Raw genomic sequence first — 22988 nt, 5'->3', positions numbered from 1 at the left:
GCAGTAATAGTTCAGCTGAAGCAAGTTTAACACAGTCAAGTGGCTTTTCACTTAAGTCTTAAACAACATCTTCCATTTTGGAGTGGACATTTGCTCTCCTGTCATGCCCATTTAAATAATACTACCTGGCGCAGCCCATCCCGAAACACCCTTTTTCCTGTCTATAAATCCTGCTTGGTGTCTTGCTACTAATCATGCTTAAGAACAGCTCCAGAGGCAAAAGGGGGACACAGACGGGAATCCTCCAACCCCTCCATCTCCTCAAGCCTCAGCGGGAAACCCGAATGAATCCGCGGATGCTTTAGCCACTATTCAGGCTATGATGGTTTCACTCCAGAATACCTTCACAATTGAATTTCAAAAGCTGTCGGTGGACCTTCGAGGCGAAATTGCGCAGCTGACTAAATGTACTTGTTATGGACTGGAATAATATCAGGCCTAGTGGGCGGTTCCCACGATGGCCTGTGCACTTGACTAGCTGAGTCAGGATCATACAATGTTTAGAAAATAAGAACACAAGACGGTGGGTCTGCTTAATAAGTACTTCAATGAATATGAGCATAAGTACACATCAACACATGGAAACAATGCAGCAAAGTTCTGTACACAGCAGAGATGGTGAGTATGATGTTCAGGATACCACAGGGGTCCGGTAATAGTCGAGATTTCACTACAACATATATGCAGAATAAGGATCTGATCACCGCAGAGTGTAGAAATGGCAGCGTCAGCGGACGAACCCAGAAGGTATCAAATAAGTTCTTGTACAGTAGTAAAGATGAGATGGCAATTCAGAGTATCACAATGATGAGCATCCACACACTTGGCATAATAAACAAAGTCTTGTAAATTGATGCATAGAGATACTTGCAAACAGAGTCCCAAAGATGGTGCTACCAGCACTTGGTTGATGAAGCAGGTTCACCCACAGGAAATCCAACAGGAGAGTTCAGGAATACACAAGGATCAGACAATGCAGAGAAGTCCATGGAGACAGGCTAGCAAACAAGTTGCACTGTCAGTGAGCAGGTGTCAGTGCTGAGTTTAAATAGAGCAGGTTTGAATGGCACGCCCTGAAGTGAGTCATGTGATCCACAGGAGAACAGAGCAGACAGGAAATGTAGCAAACCTGGACAGGATTGTTACAGTACTGCCTCTATTGAACATAAAGTGGAATCCAACTCCAAAGTGCTGCAGGAAACCGCAAGATATTGACTATCTAAATAGGGAGCTGTTGTTCTACAAAGATAAATCAGAAGATCTTGAAAACATAGAACGCCGGAATAATCTTCGGATTCGTTATATTCCAGAATCGGTGGACCACCAGCAGTTAGATCCCTATTTGGTTCATTTATTTAAAAAATTAGTCCCTGAGCTCTCCATTCAAACCATATGCATTGAACGTGCTCATAGGGCCTTGCACCCTAAGCCTAAAGACACAGAACCACCCAGGGATGTTGTCCTCAAATTCTTGTCCTTTAAAACCAAGGAAAGCATAACTACAGCAAGCAGGAACTCTCCCTATGTTCTATTTGAAGATTCCAGGGTTCAAATCATCCAAGACCTGGCTCCGTCCACAATCCTGAAGCGCAGGGAACTAAAGGACGTCACTAGAACTCTACGGGAGCATGGATATAAATATAAGTGGGGCTTTCCCTTTTGCCTAATTGTAGAAGCAGGTGGTCGCCAAATCACCGTAAGAGATCCTATCGAAGGCAAAGACTTGCTACGTAAACTTGACTTGGGCCGTCCGGTTCCGGATCCGATCTCCCATCAGGGATAGTAGCACTTCACTTCCTTTGTTACTGGGTAACCCTTTTGAACGTCAGCTTTCTGGAACGGGAATTGAGTTTCTACAACCTCCTGGCACTTGTGGCGGTTCCATAAGCCGAAATTTGACATCCCGGGCAAGTGCTATTGGACCTGGTACTCTCAACTAAAGGGAACTTGCAAAGTTTGTTTTACAAATTATAATACAGTTAGTTTGTTCTATAAATATGACATACATAACATGCCGCTCATATATTCACGTGTTATCTTTGCTATTGCATGTTTAAATGTTTTCATGTTCTACTTATATTGTGTTTTCCAAATTGTTCCTTAGGATAACTATCTACAATTGGGGGCGGCCATGTTCCCTGGGCCCTTCCCGATGTGGGTGATAGGGTCCGGTCGATGCTGTGGTTCTGTTTACAGTCGGAACTTGGGGCTTTGATGGACTGCTCACAGGGCGTGGCCGCCTCTCAATACCGGGGGTCTGGTGAAGACTTAAGGTCCCCTGGAATTATAGCTCATACTTTTTTCTACTTCATAAGTTTTTAATAATGTTTAAAATGTTCCTACATGTACTTTACTGTTATGTTGTAACATCCTATAAGGGTTTATACTTCTGTTTGTAATACGTGTTTCTGGGTGGGTTGGGCTGGGTTTGTCTGCCCGGCCTTGTACCCCATATACTTTGGGTTATAGGAGTGTGCGGACAGTATAGTCCTTACAATCTCCTTGTTTATATTACCTTAATTTAAGATACTTGAAACCCAACTCTTGAGCCCATTCGACCCTTCCTATTTGAGACGGGTTGAATTCCCACTCTTCCGTGGGCTCAACCTCAGTGATCACCTCTCTCCCCCATACTTTGTTGGGTGGGGTGGTTGACCACTATTCACCCTTACCCCCTCACCAATACTCCTCTTCCCCCCCCCTTTTTTTTTTTCCCCTTCCTCTTATTTCCCCCTTTTTTTCTGCTTCCTAAGTTTTACTCGCTCCCTCTTGTTCTCTTCAATTAACCTAGTACGTCCCTTAGTACTTTCGTAGAGCACCATGTCTTTGACCTTTGCTTCTATTAATGTTAAAGGGCTTAACACACCACAAAAGAGGTCACTACTACATAGAACTGTAAAAGATTTGAAAGCTGATTTTGTATTCTTACAGGAGACTCATTTTAAACAGGGCGACCATCCCTTCTTGTCCTCTCATAGATTCCCCACTGTGGAATATGCCTCCCTGCCCGTCAAGAGGTGTGGAGTTGCCATCATGATTAGGAATTCCGTGCCTTTTCAGTTTAGCCAATCTAGTCTAGATCATGAGGGCCGCTTCATTATATTGGTGGGTCAGGTAGGACATCAAACTATTACTGTGGCGAATATGTATGCCCCCAATACAGGGCAGTCTAGTTTCTTTAACAATTTTTTTCTTGAGTCAAGTAAAATACAGAGAGGTCTTCTCCTGATAGGCGGGGACTTTAATACTATTCTGTCAGAGGAATTGGACAGGTCCGGTACACGACACATCCCCCCACCTACTACCCAATCAAAAGCCTTGATTAAACATATGGCTGGGGCTGGCCTGTTGGACTCTTGGAGGGCCCATAATCCCTCCTCTCGTGACTATACCTTTTATTTACATCCACACAATTCCTATTCCAGAATTGACATGATTATGGATTGTAGTGAAGTTATACAACTTCTCACTCACACTGACATACTCCCCAACCCTTGGTCAGACCACTCAATTGTCACGGCTTCGTTTGATCTGTTGAACAAATCTAAAAGCAGCTCATCCTGGAGACTAAACGAATCCTTGCTTAAACTGCCTGTGTTTAAAGAGCAGATAGGTTCTCTCCTTCAAGAATATTTTGACCTTAATTTGACGCCTGACACCTCTCTTTCCACGATTTGGGAGGCGCATAAATCAGTCATTAGAGGGGCCATCATTGAGTTTGCTTCTTTTCGTAAAAAAACAACAAACTTTGAAAATAAATTCTCTTACTGCCCAATTGCAACAGCTCGAGGGTATTCATAAACAAAATCATTCAAAACTAGTTTATAAGCAGATTCTTTCCATTAGAGGTGAAAGCCAATCATTGTTAGCGGAAAAGACAGAAAGAGCCCTCCGTTGGCTCAATCAAAAATTTTATGAGAAAAGCAACAAGTCTGACACTATGCTAGCAAATAAACTGAAAGCCAAACGAGCAGCTCAGGCAATTATGGCAGTAAGAGACAAAAGTCATCAACGACTCTTATCATAGTTATTACGAATCTTTATATAACCTGAATAAAGAGGGTGCCCCTCTACCACCCTCACCGTCTATTATCCAAAAATTCTTAAAGACATGTAACCTTCCAAAACTAGACAAGAACATAGCTTCTAAACTGAACGAGGACATCAGTGAGGAGGAGATTAAGGTAGCTCTTAAATCCCAAAAGACTTCCAAGGCTCCTGGTCCTGAGGGATTTACCATTTCATACTATAAAACTTTTATGCATATTCTGACCCCGCACCTACTTTCTATTTTCAACTCGATTCTACGAGGGGAGCAATTTCATAGTGACACCACACGTTCCAACATTATAGTAATACCCAAGCCCAATAAGGATCCCACAATTTGTGCTAATTATCGGCCCATTTCGCTGCTAAACACGGATATTAAGCTATTTGCTAAAATCCTGGCATATAGGTTGAACAATCATTTGTCACAACTTATAGACCCAGACCAAGTTGGATTTGTTCCAAACAGACAAACCCTGGACAACACCAGGATGACTATAGACTTGATTTCCCACATAAACCAAAGCAATCTCCCTTCTGTAATTCTAGCGTTAGACGCAGAGAAGGCCTTTGACAGTCTCTCCTGGCCATTCATGCTTCAAACCCTCCAATCTTTTGGATTCTTTAGTAATTTTCTTCAAGGTATTCAAGCTCTATATCATAACTCATCCTCCTCGGTGTCGACAAATGGCTTGAGCTCATCCGTGTTCGGCATTAATAATGGGACGTGACAAGGGTGCCCTCTCTCCCCTCTTATTTATGTACTATGTATTGAACCACTTGCTGCTCGGATCCGACTGAATCCAGATGTGAAGGGAATCCAGGTTAAGAGTAGACAATACAATATTTTGTTATTTGCAGATGATGTTCTCCTCACTTTATCATCACCTCAAACCTCCCTTCCTAATCTATTTGCGGAACTGCAAAATTTTGGTTCTCTCTCTGGTTATAAAGTGAATAACTCCAAATCAGAAGCGCTTGCGCTACACTTTTCACCTCACACAAAGAAGTTATTGGAACTTAACTTTGAGTTTCAGTGGCGTCCCCGAGCAATCCGATACTTGGGAGTCTATATAACAACTTCCTACGAAACTTTGTTTCAGGCTAATTACCCCCTTTTGCTGTCTACAATAAAACAAGAATTATTGACCTGGAATTCTCTTTGCATCTCGTGGTTTGGGAGAATCAACACCATTAAAATGAAAGTCTTACCTAGACTACTCTACTTATTCCAGACCCTCCCGGACAAAGTTCCTGATTCTTTCCTAGGCTCTATTCAATCTATCTGTGGCAAGTTTGTGTGGCAGGGCAAGAGACCCAGACGTAATAAATTTTGTCTAGCTAAATCTAAATATAATGGTGGCCTGGGCCTTCCTTTATTTGATAAATATTATCAAGCCACACAATTGACTCATCTCATTTCTTGGCTCTCACTGGTAGGACTCAAGAAATGGGTGGATATTGAAGAACTGCTGTCCCCAGATATAGGAGTGCGCTTCTTACCCTGGATCCCTAGCAGTATCAGACCAGCTTGTACGCCCTCCATCCGTTTTACGTTGGAGATATGGGACAAATTGAACAAAAAATATGCACTGGCTCCCTACCCCTCGCCTTTCACCCAGCTGTGCAGACACCCTCGTTTCCCACAGGGCTGCATTAAGGCTTTTGCTTACCCTTGGAGGAAAGTGGGATTAGATCGATTCTTCCACCTGATGGGTGAGCATGCACCACGTTCCTTCACAGACCTGAGTGAGAATTGCTCTTCACAGCAATTTATATTTTCACTATATGCAAATCAAAAGCTTTATACAAGCCCAGACACAATCGTCTAAGTTGCGGTTACCAACACCCTTTGAGAGGCATTGCATTTATAGCCCGGATCGCCGTGGCTATATATCGATCCTGTACAGCTCTCTCGTGTCTTTCTCATCTCCTCCCATGGAACCGTTTGCAGGCATGGGAATAGGATCTTGGGGTGACCCTGGACGAGGAGAGATGGTCGCTCATTCGTGAATGGATTTCGAGGTCTTCCATTAATACAGCCATCCATGAAAATACATATAAGATTTATACCAGATGGTACATGGTCCCTGAGAGATTACATTCTATCTTCCCCCCACACTTCAGATCTTTGCTGGCGTAATTGTGGAGCGGTGGGCTCTTTCTTTCATATTTGGTGGGATTGCCCTCTGGTGTCTAGATTTTGGGATGACGTAATATCACTGGTTCGACAGGTTACTTCATTCAATGTGTCTAAGAATCCACTTTCGGTGCTTCTATACCAACCTATCAAAGGCATCATTAAGACATTGGATAAGCTTGTCCGACACATATATAATGCAGCTAAGCTACAAATAGCTAGTGAGTGGAAGAAGGCCTCACAACCTTCTAGAGAGGGGGTTATGAAGAGAACTTGGCACACTGCATCCATGGAATATGTGACTAGTCTTCTTCATGACACAGTTCCCACGTTTCACAAACTGTGGGATCCTTGGTATAGCTTTAACAACAGCTTTATGCCAGGCCTCCTATAAGCTTTATATTCTCTCCCCCCTTCTTTTTCCAATCTTTGTGACTCTCTACTCCTTCTAATCTCTGTTTGCTCCTTTTGTTTGCTTCTCCCTCTTTTTTTTTTTTTACTATCATCTCGGCATGATGGGTTCTCAGACAGAGACATACACCCAATTTGGACCATCCCTCCCCCCTTTACCCCCAGCAAAAAATAAAAAATTCCGGCAGTTTGTTCTTTTCGCCTTATATCTACAACAGTGCAGGATTTACTTTTGGAATTGGGAAAATTCCTTACTCCTATAATCACCCTGTAGATCTTTAACTTACAGTTCCTACCTGGAATGTAACATGTTGTGAAAACTATATTTATATGTTTTCTATTGTTTTTCTATGTTTATTTTTTCTACCTGAGTTTTAATATTGTATTCTTGGTACTTGGTTACTGTCTTTGACATGCACTGTTGTGTTTTATGTCCATCTGCTGTTATAAATAAAAAGTTAAAAAAAATAAAAGAATAGTGATCTAATTATTTCTGAGTTTAGCTTCATAAGATCCCTTTGGTGTATGCCATCTGGCCCTGAAGCTTTATTTATCTAAATATTCTTCAGTCATCTTTGGACTTCTTCCTTTGTCAGCCAAGTATTAATTAATGGTACAGTTTAATTTCCATTTTATGTTTTATTCCTACCATTTGTTCCTCTAGTAAATACTGAAGAAAAAAAAGTGTTTTAATACCTCTGATTTTTCCTTTAGTATCATTTATCAATTCACCCATCTCACTTCTTAGGGGTCCTATATAATCTTGTTTAATCCTTTTGCCATTTATATACTTAAAAGACTTTTTGGGGTTTGTCTTGCTTTCTTTTGGAACTTGTTTTTCATTTTCTAATTTAGCAAATCTAATTTCCTTTTTGCATGTTTTATTACCTTCCTTGTACCTACAGAAGGACTGTTGCATCCCAGCCGTATACCTTGCTGCTGTTTTATAGACCTTTTCATTATTTATGCAGCAAATCAGCAAATAGTATTGTTTACTGTGTAATGGAAGTGAAAGCTAATGCCTGGTTGTATATCCTTGACTTCTCTGATAATCCTCCATGTAGCTTAGAGCTCCATTTATCCAGATTTAGGGAGCAATGAAAAGGAGGAAACGGAAACAATAGTGCAATATTGTTTTTCTAACAAAACAACACCCGTGTACTACACGGTGCTTCCGTACAAAAATTTTCTTATTCAAGAAGTCATGCTTATTTATCCAAAAATTATGTACCACAGTGATGAAAGCATCCATGAATCTAACAAACACAATTATGTTAACACCAATCACTGATAACACAGATTAAAAGTTCCTACATACCAACAATTATATGATAAATCGCCTATCTCCACTTAGCGATCTCATACATTTAATCCCTATTGATGAATGGCATTTCATTAAAAAAAAAAAAAAGTGGGCTATATAGTGCAGTAATTTTTAAATCTGTTAATAAACACACCAAAAACCATAATCCTAGTCATGCAAAAATCGCTTTTTACATAATGTCCTCACATGCTCCAAAATCCCACCACATGCCACACTGGCCTCTCACATGCTGCAAAGTAGCCCCACTTGCCACCAACAAGCCCCCAGATTATATCAAATGTACTACAAAACTTCCCCACATAGACCTCAGATCCCACCTCCCCCCACATGCCCAAACTGACCTTGTCACATGCCCATAAGACCTCCTCACATGCTTCTCAGATCTGTCTACATGGTCTTCAGACTTCCACATATGCCCAGAAGATCTCCCCATGTGCTCATTACACACCCATCAGAATTCGCACACATGCTCATCAGACCTGCCCCACATGCCCACATCACATGTGTTGGACAGAGGAGGTCACATGACGCAGAAGTCAGCTGCTTCCATTAACTCTTATTCTTTTTTTATAAGAAAGCAGATAATAATTCAGATTGGGAGCAGTCGGCTGGGGGAATAGAACGCCTGTTGCCCACCACTCTTCTAGGGGAAGGGTGTGTACACTGGTAGGAAATGCCTGAAAGAGATGTCTGAAAGAGAAAGTAAGCAGGGATTCCTGAAAGGGAGGTTTAGTACAGTAAGCGATGTACTTTTTACACACAGGATGGTGGTGAAAAGATACATTCAAATGCAATCATTGGGATCATAGGCTAAAATAACAAATTTTATAACATATTTTCGTGGTACAACCACGTTTTAATATATTGATTACGCCTTTAAAACCTAAACAGTGTGGGATGATGAAAATCTGCTTAATCTTTGTAGCGCATTCTTTAGTTTGCATAACATAACATTTGATTTGTATTTGTCCTTTTGCAATTTGTCCCATACAGAAGAGAAAGTCAATGTATTGTATATTTTAATATGGTGGCTTGTGCATAAATATGTAGGCAGAAATGTGAGAATGAATTAAATTGCACAATTTTGCATAGGTGTTACTCGAATTTTGTCTGGAGCACTGTGGTGTTTCAGAAAACTCTTCAATAATTAGAATGCCATCTGTAGGCAAAATAGGTCCTATATAAGTTGGACTTAGGAAATGCACAAACACTGCTTATATATGCAAGTTACTAAATTACTACTAGCGATCTGTATGTTTTGTTTTGTGTGTATGCAAGTGTTCAGTTTGTTTTATATTTTCAAATCACAGATTTAAATTAGTGTCCATATTTTTAAAGGATAGCTCCAGCTAAAGATTAAAAAAAACAATAACTAGTTTTGGGTTTAATTATGTCCGTTAAAAATAAAAGAGGAAAATCTCAATTGTGCCCCTCTGATCCAGCAGGTCCCACAAAGTTTGTATGTTACCATCGAAGCAGGCGATCCTCCTGCTTGAAGCTGACTTTTTAAGTTTCTAGTGTCATAGTCGCGTCTTCTCCATGTAAGGTTCCTATACCAGATTGTAGAATCGCAGATAAGTTCTTCTTATATTTAGTTCACATAATTGCACACAAAAAGCTACATTTTTAGTTTTGGGTGGTGTTGTCTGTTCAGACTTGTTTTTTCTTTTTTTTTTCTTTTTAATAAATAAAATTATATTGTTGTTCATCTTTTAATTTCATTGTTTATTGTTTTTTCAAAAATAGGAAGAAGAGAGTTTATTCAAAGACTTAAATTGGAATCAACTCTGAATGTACATGACGGATGTGTAAGTAAAATTATAGAACCATAAAGCCAGGCTGTTATTGTTAAAAATATAGCTGCCTAAATTTTTATATGCAAAGGCTTGCAAACCTAAAATGAACTGATGGAGGTAACTTGTAATATTAACAAATATATATGTGACAATAACTTTACAACAGTTAAGATTTGTCCTAAAAAGTGGAGTAGGCAGGAAGTAGAATTAAATTGTCTTTAAATGGTATTAAATAACATCTGTCCTGTTCTCATCAGGCTCAGTACCAAGGGATTGGCGAATAGCAGATGTGGTGCCGTTGTTTACAAAGGGGACAAGATCATAACCAGGGAATTATAGACCTATAAACCTGACATTAATATTGGGGAAACTACTGGAAGTTATATTAAGGGATTGTATTCAGAATTACTTGGTGCACAATAAGATTATTAGTTGGAATCAGCATGGATTTGTGAGAGATAGGTCATGTCAGACTAATCTAATTAGTTTCTACGAGGAAGTTAATGGGAACTTAAACCAGGGCAGCACAGTAGATGTGGTCTACTTAGATTTTGCAAAGGCATTTGATAAAGTGCTACACAAGAGGTTGGTTTACAAAATAAGGGAACTGGGTCTAGGAATTAACATTTGTACTTGGATCGAAAACTGGTTAGAGAATAGGGAACAGAGAGTTGTGATAAATGGAACATTTTCTAATTGGTCAAAAGTTTTAAGTGGAGTACCTCAAGGTTCCGTGCTGGGGCCACTCGTTTTTAATATATTTATTACCATGGTGAAGGTTAAGAGAGTAAAGTTTCCATTATTGCAGATGACACTAAACTCTGTAAGGTAATAAAATCAGAGCAAGATATAGCTTCTCAACAGAGGGACTTAAATAAACTGGAGGATTGGGCGGCCAAATGGAATATGAGGTTTAACATAGATAAATGTAAAGTTATGCATTTAGGGATCAAAAACAAGCACACAATCTATAAATTAAATGGGATTAATTTAGGATTTGGGAGTGCTCGTAGACAGTAAACTTAGCAATAGTGCTCAATGTCAAGCAGCAGCCACAAGGGAAAATAAAGTATTGGTATGCCTAAAAAGGGGCATAGATGCAAGGGAAGACGGTGTAATTTTGCTACTGTATAAATCGTTGGTAAGACCTCATTTTGAATATGGAGTACAGTTCTGGGCACCACTCTATAAAAAAGATAATTTGGAACTAGAAAGGGTTCAGAGAAGGGCGACAAAATTAATGAAGGGTATGGAGTCATTAAGTTATGAGGAAAGGTTAACCAGTTTAGGTATGTTTACTTCAGAAAAGAGGCATCTGTGTTTTGGCCATTTTGTGGGGCTCCCTCGTTACCTCTAAGCCCATTTCTTTGATTTGAGGCCTACGGCTCACCTGAATCCCCAGGCTCAATTACCACTAGTCTTCTCCGCGGACCTTGCTGAATAACCGCAGCACGCCCAAGCTGTCTGGTGACCCCGGCGGTAAACCTCCTCTTTAATTACATCAGAAACCAGGAGGTCTGAAGCAGGAGCCCTCCTAGATTAACAGATGTGCGGCAATCCCTGGCTGGTGTGCGGCTGGATCCGTGGCCGCCATTGTGCTCCCCTGGAGTCCCGTCTGCCGCCTTCCTCCCTCTCTGGGAAAAGAGCCCTGGATTGAAAACCCCTACGGAGCGCCCACACAGTGAGTCCTACTGCCCACTGTGTGATTAGTGCCCAGCCGAGTATCGGAGATCGGGCCACGTTGCCTGCTGCCTCTTTCCTACCTTGTTATGCCTGTGGCCCCGCTTGTTGGAGATCCTGTGGGCATGAGGGCTCGTTTCAACACATATGGTGGCCATGCCCTAAGATGGTGAGATTTTGGCAAAGATACATAACCTAATTCTTAGAGTCACTTCACTACCAATTCCCCCCTGCCCTTCCTACTCTCTTCTGCACAGACCCATACCTGACACTGACAAACATACAACAGTGCTCGTAAGTCATATTCTTAATGCCGCCAAATGTGCAATAGCTGCCAACTGGAAGCAGCCTGAACCCCTTACATTACCCGAAGTGATTAATAGAATCTTGCAGACTTATTGCTGTGAGCATATTACAAGCATAATCAATGATCGGCCCATCAAATTTCAAAATATCCGGCAACCCTGGCACACAAATACTTGATGGCTTAATTGTACACTGAAATGTAAAGTTGATATGTGTGTGTTACATGAAAAAACAGTCAGTATTTAACTTATGTGCAAAACGGAACACTGATTTGCACCTCTTGCATTGTAACATGGTTTTGTCCAGGAGACTGAAATAAGGATCCTCTTCATTTAAGATCCTTAATTAATCAGGCCCCAAGTTCTTAATAACAAATTTATTTATTTTTTTAGTTTCAAAATTGTCAGATTTGTAACCTAATCTTTATGCTGTTAAAACCTGAAAAACTTTTCAATAAAATATGTTAAAAAAAAAACCCAAAATAAAACCCACAAGAGAATAAAGCTGCTTCAAAATGTCTGTTCAGTTTTAGTGAAATTATCGACAAACTGGCATTATAAATTACTTTGGCTTACATTACTCCTCTTGTTAGTCTTTCTTTGCTGAATGCTATCTCTTTCAGGCCACCAGAGAAGTGAGCGAGGAAGAAGAAATAGTCATTCACTTTTTACCCACTGATTTGTTCTACGGGGCATATTCAATTGACGGCGTGATCGCCGAAAATCCCGTGCTCTAAAGAAATCACAGTAAATACGGTAATATCACTGGATTTCAGCTCGCGGCTCCCTGAGCTGTGAGCTGAAATCCAGCGAGTAAATTACTGTATTAACGGTATTTACGCGCAGGATTACCATATTAACGGTAATATTTTTCGAGCGCGGGATTTTCGGCAATCCCGCCGTCAATTAAATACCCCCCTACGAGTGGAAGGGGGGCTGTTTTTTCTGACACTTGCATATGTATACCAATATTTGCATTATATAAATTTAAAAATGAAAAAATATGTTCTAACATGTAGATTTCTCGGAATATAACTAACAAGGCTATCATTCTTATTGTTTTTATTTACAATGTGCCACAGTACTCTGCAGTGTCGAACACTTGGGAAAATCAAGCATGTATAATACAGGAACAGACAAGGTAGATAACATTGGTGGATACATAAAACATAAAAAGGCATGGAGGGCCCTCCTTTTGAGCACTTACAATTTAAAGGCAGAGCTAACAAGTGTTCCTCAGACTAAAGATTGTGAGAGCAGCATGGGTGTATCAATTTGAGTAGTATAAGGTGGGGGTAGTGTGGATTCTTGTAAAGTGGTGTTTGATGTTTTGGAGGTTGATAGAGATTTTGATTAGACATGGTAGGGAATTTCACAGTTGGGTAGCATTGGTTATTGGAGAAGAGACAAGGTAATAGGTTGGTGGTTATAAGGGCTTTGTAGCTGGGGATGAGTAATTTAAGCTGTATTTTGGAGAGTAAGGGGAGGCAATGTAGGGATTTGCAGAGAGGTGAGAAAGAAAGATCAGTTTTGTGGCATTTAGGCAACATGAAGCAGGGACAGATGTGTGAGAGGGAATGCTAGATATGAATGTTTTGCAGCAGTTTAGGCTGGAGATAATGGGCAATTTTTTTTTTTTTTGCATCTTGGGTAGGAAATGTATGTATTTTAGAAATATATTGAAGGTGGCGGTGTCAGGACTGTGAAAAGTAAAGTAGAGTGCATAGTCTAGGGTGACTCCAAGGCAGTAGGCTTTGGAGGCTGAGTATATTGTGAGGGTGGGAGGTGAGGAAGTTTTGGGAAGAGGGAAGATTGTTTTCCACATGTTGTGCTTTCAGTGCATAGATAATGGGAGAGGCCATGGGGTTGGGTAGGTAGGATGTGAACCAGGACAAATTATTTTTTCCTGAATGACAATGGAGTTACGGTTGTCCAAGAAAAAAGAATGATGAATGGTGTTGAAAGCGGCATTGAAGCTCAAAAAGATGATTATAGAGACCTGGCAGATTTTTACTGTAAATAGATCATGGATCACTTCTGTGACTTCAGGCTCAGAGGTATATTTGTGAGGGAAGCCTGATTGCAGAAAGTCATAAAGGGTTAATGATTAAAGACTATGGTGAAGGATGATTGCAGTAAGCGTTAGGTTTGATTTATTTAAACCTTAGGACTTGGGGAAAATTATTGACTTTCCAGTAGAGAGTAATGACCGTTCGAGTAGTGATGTCAAGATACAAAAAATAATAATAATAATTGCTACTTTATACTGTTGGGATGGCCCTCATTGGACCACACTTGAAGAATAAGTTGTAGGATCATGCATTACACGTATTTATTTAAAATTGCTTGCAGAGCAATGAGAAGAGCAAGTGTAATCTGTGAGATCTAACCATTGAGGTCAGATGCAAACATTTTTATATAGAAAATAAAACAACTATGTGTTCTTGGGTGACCATTTTAAGCAACTAATTTATTATAAACTTGTTATGGCTTCTTGACAGTTTCGCATTAGGAAGTCATGCACATATAGCCTTCTCCTTCATTGAATTAAGGAACACAATTTTCCTCTATACAGCCTTACTGTAAACCAAACTGTTTTCACCTGATTTTATTTTTATGAACTTCCCATACTGTAGTGGCACAATAATCTCAATTTAAGGGATCACTTTAGTAAGTTTATTACAAAGTGCAAAAGGTTTAATATTGAGTTCACAGCAGCATTACTTTGCTTGGTGCCATCTTTCTGCACACCCCAGTCTGCTCAGTAATGTGACTTTTTGTCCTGTGTTCAGTCTCCAAACCAGTTTTGCCCTTCCTGACTCTAGACCTGTCAGATACTCCTTACTACGACTAGCCTGAGGTCTTTTTCTAGTGGGTATCTTGAATTGAAGTCTCTTACATTCTTGTGAGTGTCTGTCTGTAGTGAATACCAGGCACTCATTAGGCTTCACACCCCAAAAGAGCCATGGCTAACTACTAGCTGCAAGGAAGTTCCTCAAATTCTGTGGCAAAGGGCACAGTTTAAAATATTAAAATCAATACCTAGCCGCCACTCCCCTCCCTAAGCTCACTCCACCTCACATAGAATCCCTGAATGAAGATATCACCCTGACCGAGGTTTTGGCCGCTATTAAATCCCTGAAACCCTCTTCAGCTCCAGGTCCTGACGGTTTTACCCCGCAATACTATAAAAATTTCGCTGCAGTACTAGGCCCCCACCTGACATCTTTTTTTAACGAGATCCTGGATGGTGCCACGTTTGATGCAGCCACAACCAGAGCGAATATTATTGTCATCCCAAAGCCTGGGAAGGACCCAACTCTCTGCTCTAGCTATAGACCAATTTCCCTCCTTAATGTGGACCTTAAAATTTACGCAAAAATTCTGGCCTCTAGATTGAATCCCCTCCTCCCTTCCCTCATCCACCCCGACCAGGTGGGATTTATCCCGGGACGTCAAGCCCCGGACAATACTAGGAGAACAATTGACCTGATACACACAATTCACAGGGGTAAGCTCCCCTCCCTCCTTATGTCATTAGATGCTGAGAAAGCGTTCGACCGCATCTCCTGGTCGTTTATGGTTGGGGTACTGGGAGCGATGGGTTTCTCTGGCAAATTTATGACGGCCATCTCAGCCTTGTACCGTTCTCCGTCGGCCACAGTCTCTGCAAATGGTCTATCCTCGGTCCCCTTCACTATTTCCAATGGCACTCGGCAGGGCTGTCCCCTTTCTCCGCTCATTTTTGCCCTTATCATAGAACCCTTAGCAGCTAGGATCCGGGCTAACCAGCAAATCCTAGGCATCCCGGTGGGTAGCTCTTCCCATAAAATAGCATTATACGCGGATGACGTCCTGTTAACAATTGCTAATCCAATTTCCTCTGTCCCTCCTCTTGTAGACGAATTAATGCTTTACGGCCACTTCTCAGGATATAAAGTTAACGCGGACAAGACAGAAGTCCTAGACTTTTATGTCTCCTCAGCTGACAAGGTGTCTTTAGAAAGCTCCTTCCCGTTCAACTGGCGCCCTCAAAAACTCAAGTACCTTGGAGTTTATCTAACTAAACAACCTCATCAGCTTTTTCAGGCCAACTTCCCCCACACTCTTGCTCAAGTTAAGCTAGACCTAGTTTCATGGTCGCAACTATACATCTCCTGGATAGGTCGTATTAATGCGGTCAAGATGAACATACTCCCTAGACTCCTCTACCTTTTTCAAACCCTCCCCATCCGAGTCCCCCCCTACGTTTTTAAATTTCTCCATTTCCATGTATCTAAATTCATTTGGGCGGGTAAGCGTCCCCGAGTCCGTTTCAAGCTTCTACAGAGAGCCCCGCGGGGAGGGGGACTGGGAATTCCTGATTTTCGACGCTATTATCTCTCCGCTCAGCTTGCTCAATGCGTTCTGTGGTGTAGCTTGTCTCCCTCCAGGGTCTGGGTCGAGATTGAGGCTGAAAGTCTGGGTATGCTATCCCCATCCACTCTCCTATGGCTTCCACGGGCTCGTCGACCAAAACGTGTCTCACTTTATCCGGTCATTACACATTCCCTAGCGGTCTGGGATTCATGCTCCCAAAAATTTGGCCTTTCCCCCCATCCTTCTCCCCTAGTTCCTTTGTTTAACTCCTCAGACTTCGCTCCAGGCCTTACCCCTAAAGCATTCTCCTCGTGGACCTCACAAGGGGTCCGTTTCTTAAACGATCTCACCTCCACAGCTGTGTTCCCCTCGTTTTCTGACATCCAATCGCAAATAAATATTCCCACTAAACTATTTTACCAATTCCTTCAGCTCCGCCACTTTCACCATACTGTCAAATCTCGCCTCTCCTCCCGCCCCCTCACCCCATTCGAACGTCTATGTCTCCGTCAGTCTTCCACGAAAGGCCTTATTTCAACATTATATTATGAACTTGCCCCACCTTCCTCAAATACTAGAGTCTCGCACGAACTGGCCTGGGAACATGATCTGGGTGAAGTTCTTTTGAGTGAAGAATGGTCGGAGATATATGAGAATGCTGCCTCCAGCTCAATCTGCGTTAAAATAAAAGAGAATGCCTATAAGGTATTGTACCGCTGGTACTACGTTCCCTCCCGGATACATAAATTCCTCCCAGACTCTTCTGATCGCTGTTGGCGTGGGTGCTCCCATGAGGGTAACTTTATCCATATATGGTGGACTTGTCCCAAACTCTCAAACTTCTGGGCCGAGATCAATCACCTGATCCAATCGATTATTCAGGTAACGATTCCATTTGAGCCTAAATTTTTCCTCTTGCCCCTGGGAGCGCCAGCGGCAACTCGGCATGAGAATAAGTTAACTAGGCATATCTTATCGGCAGCTACCTGCCAAATAGCAGCAGACTGGAGGCAGCAAACTCCCCCTTCGCTTCAAGCTGTTATCAATAGAGTCTGGCAGGTCCACCGCCTAGAATATATGACCAGCATTATCAATAGGACATCAAGATCGTTCACTAAGGTATGGAGTCCATGGCTCTCATTTTTTCAGATCTATCCCCCTTTCACTTGACTCTTCCTTTACACATGTCCGTCCTCCTCCTGTAAACCCCTCTCTTTCTCTTTTCCTCTCTCTTTCCATTCCTGTTCTCTACTGTACTAGTCTCTCCTTTTCTCCTTCTGCGTCATGCCACTCTCTGTTGAGGCATTTCGCCCCCTCCCTTATTTTCTTAAAAATCCTTGGTCAACTGTCACACACGCATATTGTCGCACTGATTATTTATATCTTAATACTGATTTTATGCTTTGTTACCTGTGATGTGCTTCTATTGCTTGTTTTTTTGTTTTTTTCTTACTGACAGTGCATGTCGGTTCTGTTTGTTACTTGACCATTCAAAAAATAAAATTATAAAATATTAAAATCGCTACTTATAGTTACTTTGTCTCCCTTCCTAGAGATATGTCTACATGTATCAACTAGAATGATAATGGTATGCTGGTAATAGTTAATAAAAAACATTTTCTTGTGATAGAGATCTTTTGAAAACTCGTCACATATTGGACATCTATGTGTTCATACTTCTTTCCATTCATACTTATGCCTGCCAGTGTTTGTGTTGCAGCACAGATTTTTGGATGGTGCTTACTCCACATCATTGCATTCAAAGCATGTCACCGCTCTTGAAAAACAGATGTTTGAGCGCATTGTGTACATATCCGCAGGGGTTAACAAGAACAGTTCCACAGTTGTGTTATATCTTTCCTTTTCATGTCAACAACCCTTTAATTTCACTGGGGTTTTGTGAAACCCCAAATGTAGAAACACCTTTGAAATTAATACACTAGTAAAATAAATGGGCCACTGACATTAATGGAGCTGTACTGCACTTTTTGTCCCCCCTCCCCACATAAAGATATTCAAATAGTCTCTAGTGACTTGTGATCAAAATGGGTAATCCCCAGAACTCCTCTCATGCCAACCAGCCACATCGTGCCTGTCCCAGGAAACTCTTTGTGATTATCTGAGTGGCTCATTACAGTTCTGTCAATTTAGTTTAGGACTTTTTTGTTTTGTTTTGTTTTAATCCCTATAAATTTGAGAAGAGAAGTATCATATATGTGCATTTGTTTTTAAATGTTCTGGGACACCATGGGTCGATAGTCTATTCAAAATGTTGCTCCTATATTCGGCTACTCTTATTTGTAGCGTTCTCTTTTCACTTCTGATCACACATTGAAAAAGTGTACCATTAAAATATCTACCATTAACAAAACAAATGCAACCCACTGGCCCACACATAACTGAATATACCCCACCCACTTCCAAATTCAACAACCATTTATCCAAATAAGCAGGTAGAAGCTACAAAAAAACAAAATAATATTTATTTCAGAATTCAGAAACTGTGACATCTGAAATTGAATAAATACACTTCATACAAGTGAATATATATACAGTATACAACATAACTTACATACATGTACAGTGTGTGTGTGTGCGTATATGTATATATATATATATATATATATATATATATATATATTGTACAAGTGCATATGTACACTCACTGTACATACATTACATATATGTACAGTGTGTGTATATATACAGTGGGTGAAAAGTATTGTTCACATCAACATTTTTCTCAGTATATATATATTTAATGTGGCTATTGTAATGAAATTTACACCGTGTCAGCAACAACCCTTGCAATCCACACATATAAAGAAATCAAACCATAGATGTTCAAAAAAAAAAAAAGTATTGAACACGCTTCCTGAAATGTATTTAATACTTTGTACAAAAGACTTTGTTGGTGATGACAACTTCAAGATGCCTCCTGTTTGGAGAAACTAGTCGCATGCATTGCTCAGATTTGATTTTGCCCCATTCTTCAATGCAAATAATCTTCAAATTTTAAAGGTTCCGTGGGCTTCTTCTGTGAACTCTGATCTTCAGTTATTTTCATAGATTTTCAATTGGATTCAAGTCAGGTGATTGGCTGGGCCATTTTAGCAGCTTTTTTTTCTTTCTCTGAAACCAATTGAGAGTGTTCTTGGCTGTGTGTTTGGGATCATTGTCTTGCTGAAGTGTCCACCCTCGTTTCATCTTCAGCATCCTGGTAGATGGCAGCAGATTTTTTTCAAGAATGTCTCTGTACATTTTTACATTCATCCTTCCTTCAAGTATATGCAGTATGCCAGTACTGTGTGCAGAAAAACAGCCCCACACCATGATGTTCCACCCTCCAAACTTCACTGTTGGTATGATATTTTTGGGGGTGATGTGCAGTGCCATTTCTCCTCCAAACATGGTGCGTATTATGGCATCCAAATAATTCAATTTGGCTCTCATCTGACCACACTATATTCTCCCAATATTTCACAGGCTTGACCAAATGTTGTGCAGCAAACTTTAAACGAGCTTCAACATGTTTTTTTCTTCTTCAAAGGAGTCTTGCGTGGTGAGCGTGCATACAGGCCATGGCGGTTGAGTGCATTACTTATTGTTTTCTTTGAAACAATTCCAGGTCTTTCTGAAGCTCTCCACAAGTGGTCCTTGGTCAACTCTTATGAAAAATTTTATTACTCCTCTGTCAGAAATCTTGCGAGGTGCACCTGGTCGTGGTCTGTTTATGGTGAAATGATGTTCTTTTCACTTCCGGATTATGGCCCCAACAGTAATCACTGGAACATTCAGCAGTTTAGAGATCCTTCTGTAACCAACTTTCTGTTTTAACCTTTCAAAAGCAAATATCTTATTTCTGATGTATACCTGATACAATAAGTCTTTGTTTTGAAAGCCTTTTGCATATCTTGGTGCAAGAAAATGCTTTCTTGTACCTGTCTTTGGGATTGCGTATCCTGCTAGTCTAAAGAGAGGATTTATGTTGATTGGATCTTTTGATATGTGAGGTCTTTTGAAGGCAGGAAGGGTTAATTAAGACCTTGTTACTAGATTTCCTGTGTCTAAAGACAAGATGCAAGACATCACTGGATTTGTAAGATATCGCAGACAAGTGTAAATATTGTTAGCTTTGCAATGCATGTAAATCTACACAGCAACCCTGATCCATAGGTACACCAGCAACGAGGTACGCTAGCAGCGTCAGTTACCCAGAAGGAACGTGGTTCTGAGTGCCATAAAAGGAGCTCAGTGGTGGAAGCAGGCCCCTCCCACTGCGGCAGGAGGGGTGTATTCGGAATAATAAAAGGGGACTGTGGTGATAGATAGATAGATATATATATAGATCACAAAGCGACTAGGCAACAAGTATTGAAAACATAATTAATGGGTTGTAAACAATTGTTTGACTGCTGGAAGGAGGCCTTACCACAACATGACATAATGACAATGCGACAAAGCAACGGATATTATTTTCTAAATTTCATTTTTGGTCTATCTGCCAAATAATCTGCTTTTTAAAATGAAGACTAATTTAGTTTGATTTTGTGGGATCAAAAATGTAATGATTTATAAATTTACACTTATAGAGTATAATGCTGATTCTGTATTAATAAAATATTTTACCATATTTTGCTACAGCTTTATACCTACTCCACTTTTATAGTTTAGTGGCATTATGTGACTCTGTTATTTATCTCACTGTAAGTTAATTTTCTATTCATAACGGCTGGCTGAAGTGCTTCTTATACCGCTTTCATACTGCCGCCCCGGCAATATCCCGGGTTTTTCAAGCCGGGTTTTTGCCGGGGCTCGGAGCGTCCCAGCTCAGAAACACCATTCATACTGCACCTCAGACCCGGGAATTTCCCGGGTTGACCCCATTCATACTGCACAAGTCTGTGCCCTGGCAATTTGTGGGAGTCATCACCAGAGCAGTTTTCATTGGCTGAAAACATTTTTTTTTTGTAATAGTCTGCTTTTCTGCTGTTTTGTCCATAAAGATGTGTGAGTGTATCTTATAAGATATTTTAATTTTTATTGTTCCATTGTATCATTTGTAAACAATCAGACATTTCTTCAGTGTTTCCACCAATTCCGTTCTGTACTGCTCACCGCTCCGTACTTTACTTTAGTCACCTATGGTAAAGTATGTGCGACCTTTCTCTTTCGTTTGTTTCTTATAGTGTGGATGATAGAAGTAGTTGTTTCAGTCCATACTGTTGTTTTCCTCTCGAGTTTTTTTTTCCTGGCTTTATGTATGCAGTTAATGTAAATATTGTGAGCATTACAGGTCAGACAGCCAATCAGCTTGTTTTCTGTGCACCCCGGGTTGAAAAACCATTTATAGTGCAGGCAACCCGGGTCCGACCCGGGAATTACCCCTCGATAAATCCCGGGTTGAAGACCCGGGTTTTTAGACCCGGGATTTTTGACTTGTACCATTCATACTGCACCAAGACCCGGGTCGTTTGAGCTCGCCCTGGCAAAAACCCGGGATTTTGGTGCAGTATGAATGGGGTATTAGACACTGGTGCACACCATCATTCCATAATACGAATTATTTTCTCCCATGTTCCATCTGACTCGCCGACTATAGTTGAAGACATTAATGATTAGTGTACTCAGCTTTACATGTGCCTGGACCCACCCCTATATAAACCTGCTTTACAGTAAAAGCTTCATAGAGAGCATTTAATGACATTAGGGAAGCAGCAGAGGTAATCTTCAACGTGAGCATGTGCCCACTAGAACTCTCCCTCTGACAGTGTGGTGATCAAGATCATCTGAATGTGCTCCTTATTTGCATTTATTTATTTTCCTGTTAGAATGCTCTATTGTAGATTAACATTTTGGCAGTGTATTCTAACAAGCCACCAATGGTTTTTTTTTTCCCAAGCATTAGTCGCACTTGTGCAAAGTTGTTATGTAAATGAAGAAGCATGGTGATATTGACTACATGAAGTCACTTACATCTGATCTGTAACTTGTAGGTAAACAACTTTGCAGGATGATGAACTGATACTTAAATGACATGTTAAAACTATGTTCCATCAAAAGGTTGAATTTAAACAACAACATATATCAACTAGAAATTATTAGACTACAATGTGTTAGTGTGTAGCTTTATGCAATTTTTGGATATTACGTTATAAAAATTCAGTGGAGTAAAGGAGTAGCTGCTTGCAATTAATAATTGTGATATGTACTTAATTCAACGCTTCATCATATAAATCTGATGAATCCTGCCTTTTTTTCTACATTGAAAAGTAAAATTGCGTAGTTTTAATTTTCCTTTGTTTGTTAATAATTCACTAATCTTAAGAGCTTTTGTCATCTCATGAACAAGCTCATGTGCACACATTTATGATGTGTTGATTTTGGCTGAAGTCTTGTTTGTTTATTTTCTTTTTACCAACACATTTTTAAGAACATATGTTTTGAATAGACTAATATGAAACTTCAATGGCATCTGGCATATCTTAAGCAAAGGATGTATAATGTTGTTTCATGATAATTGCATGTTATGAAAACAGTGCAACACCTATTATAAAACTCCTGCACGTAGTTCAGTTAATCATGGTGGCACCAGGTTTGTGGGAAGCCATTTTTTCAGTTGAGCCCTTTCAATTTGAGCTATGATAAGTAGTCTCAACAAGTAAACTCCATAATGAATATTTCAGCAAAGAAGTCAAGTAAACTACAGATACAGTGGTTTGAAAAAGTTTTTGCATCTTCTTGATTTCTTATATCTCTGCATATTTGTCGCACTTAATTGTAATTTGTTTTGGCTCCATGTGAAATCAAATTTATTCATAGAGCACATGTTCACTACTGCTATATCCAAGATGGCTTGGACTAGTTTACTTTGAGAACATGATTAGCACATTAGAGACAGAGACAGCTGTTTGACACCTGTTGTT

General features: G+C 40.4%; 1 protein-coding gene across 7 annotated transcripts in view; it reads left to right on the top strand.

Annotated features, from left to right (window-relative positions):
- DCAF6 (DDB1 and CUL4 associated factor 6) overlaps nt 1-22988 on the top strand; it is a 291082-nt gene that overhangs the window by 29183 nt on the left and 238911 nt on the right. For all 7 annotated transcript variants that reach the window (XM_075195604.1, XM_075195606.1, XM_075195607.1 and 4 more), the window contains exon 3: nt 9669-9730. In XM_075195604.1, the coding sequence (XP_075051705.1) occupies nt 9669-9730 (62 nt within the window). The remainder of the gene's footprint in view (nt 1-9668; nt 9731-22988) is intronic.

The sequence above is a fragment of the Mixophyes fleayi genome, chromosome 2 (genome assembly GCF_038048845.1).
Source record: "Mixophyes fleayi isolate aMixFle1 chromosome 2, aMixFle1.hap1, whole genome shotgun sequence".
Classification (NCBI taxonomy): Eukaryota; Metazoa; Chordata; class Amphibia; order Anura; family Limnodynastidae; genus Mixophyes; species Mixophyes fleayi.
Note: the sequence above shows the minus strand (reverse complement) of the source record. Positions and strands in the feature narration are given on the sequence as shown.